Source organism: Danio rerio, chromosome 18, assembly GCF_049306965.1.
Source record: "Danio rerio strain Tuebingen ecotype United States chromosome 18, GRCz12tu, whole genome shotgun sequence".
Classification (NCBI taxonomy): Eukaryota; Metazoa; Chordata; class Actinopteri; order Cypriniformes; family Danionidae; genus Danio; species Danio rerio.
In genome coordinates, this window is record NC_133193.1 from 36730452 (window position 1) to 36738471 (window position 8020).

Below are 8020 nucleotides of genomic sequence, written 5' to 3' on the forward strand. Positions count from 1 at the left end.
GTAAGCTAAAATTGTCTGTAGTGTATGTGTTTGAATGAGAGTGTAAGAGTGGTTCCCATTGATGGGTTGCAGCTGGACGGTCATCTACTGTGTAAAACACAAGCTGCATAATTTGGTGATTCATTCCACTGTGGCGACCCCTGATTAATAAAGGGACTTCGCCAAAAAGAAAATGAATGAATGAAAAAATAAATGCTTAAGTCACCATGACATGTACCCAGCTAGAAATTTTTAGTTCTCTACATGTTCTGAGAATATTACCAAGCAATGTTGCATTACTGTTTTCGGCGGCTATTGTTCCCAGAATGTTCTCTTTAATGGTAGGAAAACATTCTCTAGAAATATTCTAACCACATTCGCTGGTAACAGTTTTAGAACATTATATTCTAACATTCGTATAACATTATTAGCGGCTAGTTTTCTTTAAGTTCCCAGAATGTTCTCTTTTATGGTAGGTAAACATTCTCTAGAAATATTCTACATGTTTGTTAATAACATTGTTTGTTTTCTTTTTTGTTTTTCAAAAATAAAACACTCTCTGTAACTATTTAACATATCTAATTTTACAGTAGCAATGTGGAAAAAAAGTTTAAAGCACTGCATTTTCTTATATTCTAGTGCTCATTGTATAACGTGTAACAAATTAAACAAAAACTAAAAAATCTGGTATATTAAACAAGAATAATTTGCTGACACATAATACTTATTTTCATAATTGTAGGAAATGCTAATTAATTGTCACTTTAAATCTGTGCTTTGCCACTATTTTTTAAACCATTAGGTTTTACTTATTTGCCTGCAATAAGTATTTGAACATGGCATTTTGTATATTTTTTTTAAGTACAGGTTAAAATTAGTATGTTAATTGTCTTTCTGTCTTGATATTGAAAATAAATCATGTTCTTAATAATAATATAATAACATTTCTGTTGTAACTGTGAGAATGTTCTTACTTTGGTTTTATGAAACATTGTGAAAATGTTTGCTAAGAGAACATTGTTTAATCTGATGCCATTTCAATACTCTTAAAATGTTTTTAAAATGTTGCAGATAAAATGTGCTAGCTTTGTTCAGATGTTTTATTGCTAGAACATTCTTCAAAGAACATTCCACATCTCACATCTCAATGATTTTCTTAAGACATTTCTCTAATGTGACTGTGAGAATGTTCTTTCTTTGTTTTAAAAAACATTGTGAAAACGTTTTCTAAGAGAACGTTGTTTAATCTGTTCCCTTACAGATATTTTTAAAACATTGATAGAATGTTCTTGTTCATTGTTTTGGGAAAAACATTTTTTGAATATTCATTGGATATTACATTGAAATGTTTTTTTTTAAACATTAACACAACCTGTAGGGAATGTTAGCCAAAGTTGAGAGAACGTTCCCTTCTAGCTGGGTATTCATTAGTCATCTTGTCAAAACATTCTTACATTTTTCAGTTTAGTATTAAAATTTATTAGCATCATTTTACCATGGCACTACCAGAGTAAGAGTTCAAGGCAGGTTAATATTATTACCTTTATTTCTTACTCTTTTTTTTTTTTTTTTTTTTTCAGAAAAAAAAGTCAAATGCAGGACTGACATCTAGAGGACATTTGATGGAACAGCACTGTTAGGAAGTAAGTACTGATGTAATTTCCCAAAGCTTCTACATTAGATGTAGTCTGGTCTTAACACCCTGATGTCCAGGGATGATCACTTAGCACCGCCTGCTCTTTTAAAGCAACAGCCCACACAACATTTATCATAAATTAAATGCACTAAATTGTAATGATGGTTGCGTGTGGTTTTGCTTGAGTGTAGCGTAGTTGGGTGACTCAAAATGTGGGTCATTCTGAACATCTCCATCTATCTGATTTTTAATTTTATTATGTCAGCTTCAATACTCGGATCAAACACCTGTCAGCTCCAGGGACACTTCAGATTGAATGAAATGTACCATGATGGAGATGTTATACTTGGCGGCCTGTTTGAGGTTGACTTCCTCACAGTGTTCCCAGATCTGGACTTCAAAACAGAGCCAGAACCACCATACTGTGTGCAGTGAGTATGGAGTAAATAATAACATTTGAATATGGCTGAAATAAAAAATCCAAAGTCTGTCTGTCTAGTTGTTTTCATAAAATATCACATAATATTGAATTCAGTATTAACTGCTATTGTGAATTTGCTTAATACTTTTTGCTTGATTTATTGTTAATTGTACTGGTAACAGAATATGTAAATCTATTTTTTTTTGTATTATTATTATATTTTAATTAGATTTGACATGGAAAGCTTCCAGCAGGCTCAAACCATGGCTTTTGCAATTGATGAAATCAATAAAAATCCAAATCTTCTGCCAAACATCACTCTTGGTTACCATCTATTTGACAACTGTGTGATGCTAGGAATGGCATTTCGGGCTGCCATATCCATGGCTAGTGGAACAGAAGAGTTCTTCAATAACATCAACTGCACTGGCCCACCCCCAGTGATTGGAATCGTAGGGGATTCAAGTTCAACTGTTTCCATTGCAATTTCAAGTATTCTAGGGTTGTTTCGAGTACCTATAGTAAGATGGGGTGAAAAAAGCTAATGTAAAATGTAAAAACACATTACATAAAATATATATTATTTCTCTGTCTCATGCCTCTCTCTCTCACCCTCTCTGCCTCTTCATCTCCAATAAATAGGTTAGTCACTATGCCACCTGCTCCTGTTTGAGTGACAGAAAAAAGTACCCCTCTTTCTTCAGAACGATTCCCAGTGATGCCTTCCAGGTCCGTGCTATGGTTCAGATCTTGAAATATTTTAGATGGACTTGGGTTGGTCTCATTTACAGTGATGATGACTATGGAGTTTATGCGGCTCAGTCCTTCCAGCAAGAAATGCAGCTGTTTGGAGGTTGTGTTGCTTTTTCTGAAGTTTTACCCCATGATAACAACCTCGAAGATATTAAGCACATAACCAAAATGATTCAGGCCTCTACAGCTAGAGTGATAGTTGTTTTTTCCACTCCTTCCTTTTTGATACCTTTGATTGATGAGTTGGTGTTGCAGAACATGACAGACAGGCAGTGGATTGCAAGTGAAGCTTGGGCTACCTCTTTTGTACATCACAGTCCACGTTTACTGCCCTTTCTGAAGGGCACACTTGGCATTGCTATTAGGCGTGGGGAGATTCAGGGACTTTATGAATTTCTGCTACGTCTCCAACCTACAAATGATCCAAAAAACAATATGATCAGAATATTCTGGGAAATCATGTTTGGGTGCAATTTTGAAACTGGGGGTAAAAAGAATAGTGGAGATCAAGTCATAAATATATGTACAGGACAGGAGGATCTGAGAACCACAAAAACACCATACACAGAGGTTTCAGAGCTACGAGCGTCTTACAATGTCTATAAGGCAGTTTATGCCCTGGCACATGCGCTTAATGACTTGATGCAGTGTGAGGACGGAAGAGGACCATTCAGTGTAAACAGCTGTGCTGACATAACAAATTTAAAACCCTGGCAGGTAAGAGCCATAGGTACACATTTTCTCCAGGCATGTAAAAGCTGATGTGGAAATGCAATACATGCGCAAAATATTAATTCATATTTCAAATGAACGCAACATCTGTCCTGTTTACAACCTGTACAGCTGGTTCATTACCTACAGAATGTCAACTTTACCACAGACTTTGGGGATCATGTGTCATTTGACAAGAATGGAGATGCTTTGGCCATCTATGATGTCCTGAACTGGCAGCCGAGCTCTGACGGCTCAATAAGGGCCCAAACAGTTGGTGTAGTAAATGAAGAGGTTGCAACAGGGATGGTGCTTACACTGGATGAGGATGCATTATATTGGAACTTTGAGTCAAAAAAAGTAAATAACACTGTATATTAATATAAAGATACTTACAAATTGTTTATTTATAATATAAAAAATATGTAAAGTTATGAAATCAATGAAAATACAAATACCATAATTGACAAGTTGAGAATTATATAAAAGGGACTTTAAAGACAAATTACTAAAAGATTAGGTCTCTTTCAGCCCCCAAGTTCTGTGTGCAGTGAGAGCTGTGCACCAGGCACTAGGCTTGCCACGATTAAGGGCTTGCCGGTTTGCTGTTTTGACTGCCTCCCATGTGGAGATGGTGAGATTTCAAATATAACAGGTAAGGCATTTATTTAAATTTAAAGTACTTTCTTATACAATTCTCAACTTATATCTTTGTCTCACTTACAGGTGCAGTTGAATGCACAATGTGTCCAGATGAGTTTTGGTCTAATTTAGATAAGGACCAATGCATTCCCAAAGAAGTAGAGTTTCTGTCCTATGAGGATCCTCTGGGCATCTCTCTGACCACTGCTTCCCTCCTTGGCACCTGCTTCTGTGTTCTTGTGATGTTTGTATTTGCTGTTCATCGTAATACGCCTATAGTAAGGGCCAACAATTCAGAGCTCAGTTTCCTGCTGCTTTTGTCACTAAAAATGTGTTTCCTGTGTGCGCTGCTGTTTATTGGCCAGCCCCAGTTATGGACGTGTCAGTTAAGACATGTTGTGTTTGGCATAAGCTTTGTCCTATGCATTTCCAGCATTCTGGTCAAGACTATGGTGGTAATAGCTGTATTCAAGTCATCTCGACCAGAGAGCAAAGGTGCTATGAAATGGTTTGGAGCAGTTCAACAAAGATGCACAGTTCTGGTATTGACAGCAATACAGGTTGTGATATGTGCAGTCTGGCTATCAACTGCCTCACCCGCACCCCATAAAAACAACCAATATATCCGCTCTAAAATAGTTTACGAATGTGCCATTGGCTCAGTGGCTGGTTTTTCAATGTTATTAGCATACATTGGACTTTTGGCAGCAGTAAGCTTTCTTTTAGCCTTCCTAGCAAGAAATCTTCCAGATAATTTTAATGAAGCTAAGTTTATTACTTTTAGCATGTTGATCTTCTGTGCTGTATGGATTGCATTTGTTCCAGCATATGTGAGCTCTCCAGGAAAATACGCAGTGGCTGTGGAAATATTTGCCATTTTAGCTTCCAGTTTTGGATTACTGCTGGCCATATTTGCCCCTAAGTGCTACATCATCCTTTTACATCCAGAGAGAAACACTAAAAAGGCAATTATGGGAAAAGAAGCACAAAATACATAGTTTTGAATTGCTATGGTGTGAAATTGCTTAATCGTATTGACACATCCCTATCATTTTTTGTTTAATCTTACTAAAATAAGCACAATGCAAAAACGAGTTTCAAAAATGTTTCAGCTGATTTACACACATATATAAAAAGATCAGATTCTTTAAGCCAATTTTCATTATAGTAAGGGTGTGTTCATGCATGAATAAATCAATATTTATCTACAATTTTTTTTGTTAACACTTGATACCAATTACTACATGTGTGAAAATAAAATGTATAAATAATTTAAATATTCTGAATGTTCTCAGAAACCACCAACTACTCTTAAGTAACTGGTTTATAAATAACGCACCACTTGATTTAGTAGTAAAAATATTGATGACAAAGTATGACAATACAATCATTAATCATGTCCTTGTAAGTCAAGAATATAGCATCTATATCTGTAGTTTTAAACCACTTACTAACATATCAATGTGGAATCAATGCTTAGGAAATTATGAATAAACTATTTGCTAATGCCTAATAAATATGTCATAGTTATTAGTCTTTTTAAAGTTTTTTCAAACTATATTTTTGTTATACTTAGAAGGAGAGAGTGAGCGACAATGTGTGCTGCTGATATGTTTATATACCATCACCACCACTATATTTGGTTACTGTTATTCTATTTAAATCGTCATAAATGCTGTCATTTTTCAATTCAATTTCAGTTGAATTAATGTTTACTTCTACATATGTTTTTGCAATGTAGATTGTGACAAAACAGCTTAATATAGATGAAGTTCTAGTAAATAAAAACTGCTTCAGTTCAGTTGTCAGTTAAAGTTGAGTTTAGTTCAGTATAATGTAAATGTATGCTGAAATCTGAAACACTGAAGAACAACTCCATCAACGCACAGCTCCACTAGTCCCAAACCAAGCAAGACAGTGGTGAGGACCAAACTTTACCAACTGATATAAGTGAAAGAAAAAAAAAACAAACAAGAAAATACAGGCTCATGACCATTACTTTTCTGGTCATACGTCTTGTACAGTGCTGCAAAGAAGGTGCCAGAGGGTATGAATGTAGATTCCGTTCAAATTATAATAACTTTTATTGTAATTATTTCATTTTATTTACACATGCAAGTATGGATTGTTTATATATATAGTATATTAATAATATTATTAATATTAGGTGGATAAAAAAACAACTATATGTCACCGTTTGCTACATAAGCAGCAATACTTTGAACAGGTTAACTCATTCATCTATAAGTAAGTTTACATGAACCATCTTATGTTTAATATTGCTATTAAACTTTTTCTCATGTTGACCTAAATGTGATCAAGCTCATGATTGTAATTTCAACACAGAAAAAAATAATTTCTGTCTACTTAGAATCATTAATTCCATTAAACACTACATGCTGCCACCAGTCTCTTCTCCCTTATCCACAGACAGTAGACTGTGACAGCAGCACAGACAAACCCAACTAAGGCAATGCCAAAAAAGTATAATACAACCAACTGCAGAAGAATTTTGCATTGTCTACCCAGGTGAAAAGAAATTGTACCTAAGTTGTACTTTTTTAGACTTATTAGTATCCTAAGTGGATATTAAACTATAAGCCTATTGTTATTTTATATATAATTAAGATTAATTATAAGCTACTTGAAATATGCAATAATATACTTGTGTTGTGTTTAAATTGACCTACTTCGAGTGCCATTAAAATGTATTTTTAAAAGTGTATTTCATTTAAAAAAAAACAAAAAACATTTAAATTATGTACTTGAAGCATGGTTAAAGTATACTTTAAGTTCAGATAAAGTGTATTTTCAACCCTTTTGGTTGGTGGTTTAAGCCCAGATGAAGTGCATTTTAAGCCCAGTAGAAAAAAATTTTAAGCTTCACATTAATGCGTTTTCAGTAAACTTACTCTATATTTTCAGAGTACTACTAGATGTATTTCGACAATAATTAACATCAACTAAGTGTCACCGACTCGATCATAGTCATTCCCCTCGCTGGCCAGCAGAGGTCATCATCACTGGACTTCTAACATTACGTCATCCACTTAAGCAGGTTGCACACCAGAAGCGCCGCTCGGCACCGCGACACGGCGCGTACATGACAGATTAAAGTATCGCACACCAGACGCGCACATTCGAATGATATTTAACATGAAACTAATCAGATGGCGCTCTGTGGCGCGGCTGAAAAATGAACTGCGTCCTGAGCCGTCGCCGGGCGCCGCCGACAGCCGCCGACTTGCGGCGCCGGTGTGTGTATCCTGATAGAAACCTATGATTAGAATTCTAAAATACGTGGCGCTGCGTGGCGCTGCGCGCCGCCGAGCGTCGTTTCTGGTGTGCGACCTGCTTTACACTGACAGCATGCACACCTGCAGCTCATTCAGATAATGACTCACGCTCACACATATAAGCAACACACACACTATTGGGTTGTGGCTGGAAAGGCATCTGCTGCATAAAACTTGCTGGAATAGTTGGCTGTTCATTCCACTGCGGCAACCCCTGATAAATGAGGGACTTATGCGAAGAAAAATAAATGAATGAATAGTGTATTTTTTAGAACTCAACAAATATCTTTATGGACAGTATACAGAAATTAAATTGAGATTAAAGTTTGTATTTATTTATTTCATACATATGGCTTTTGTGTTTTATAAAATATGAGTTGATAAAAAATATTGGACGTGCATAGATAGATAGCATTTTAATTGAATTTAGTGGGCCGCTCTGGCCCAAAATGCCAGGGCCGATTTTTTTTGCCCCAGTCCAGCCCTGGTTAGCGCAACCAGTAGAATTAGAACACACTCTCAGATATTAAAATGCAATCAACCATTAATGACTGAAAATGAGTCAGGCAAAAAAAAAAGAAA

The 8020-nt window shown here is 35.6% G+C and overlaps 1 protein-coding gene across 2 annotated transcripts; it reads left to right on the top strand.

Annotated features, from left to right (window-relative positions):
* The first annotated feature begins 1772 nt into the window (after positions 1-1772).
* Positions 1773-6089, top strand: olfcq19 (olfactory receptor C family, q19). Of its 2 annotated transcripts, none has more exons than XM_073928743.1 (6): positions 1773-2046; positions 2266-2488; positions 2679-3506; positions 3633-3860; positions 4032-4155; positions 4227-6089. In XM_073928743.1, the coding sequence occupies exons 1-6, from the start codon at positions 1826-1828 to the stop codon at positions 5138-5140; spliced, it is 2538 nt and encodes an 845-aa protein (XP_073784844.1). In that variant the 5' UTR covers positions 1773-1825; the 3' UTR covers positions 5141-6089. The 2 variants fall into 2 exon arrangements, with proteins under 2 accessions (XP_073784844.1, NP_001077346.1); NM_001083877.1 differs by having other exon boundaries at positions 1826-2046; positions 2266-2557; positions 4227-5140.
* The last annotated feature ends 1931 nt before the right edge of the window (positions 6090-8020 follow it).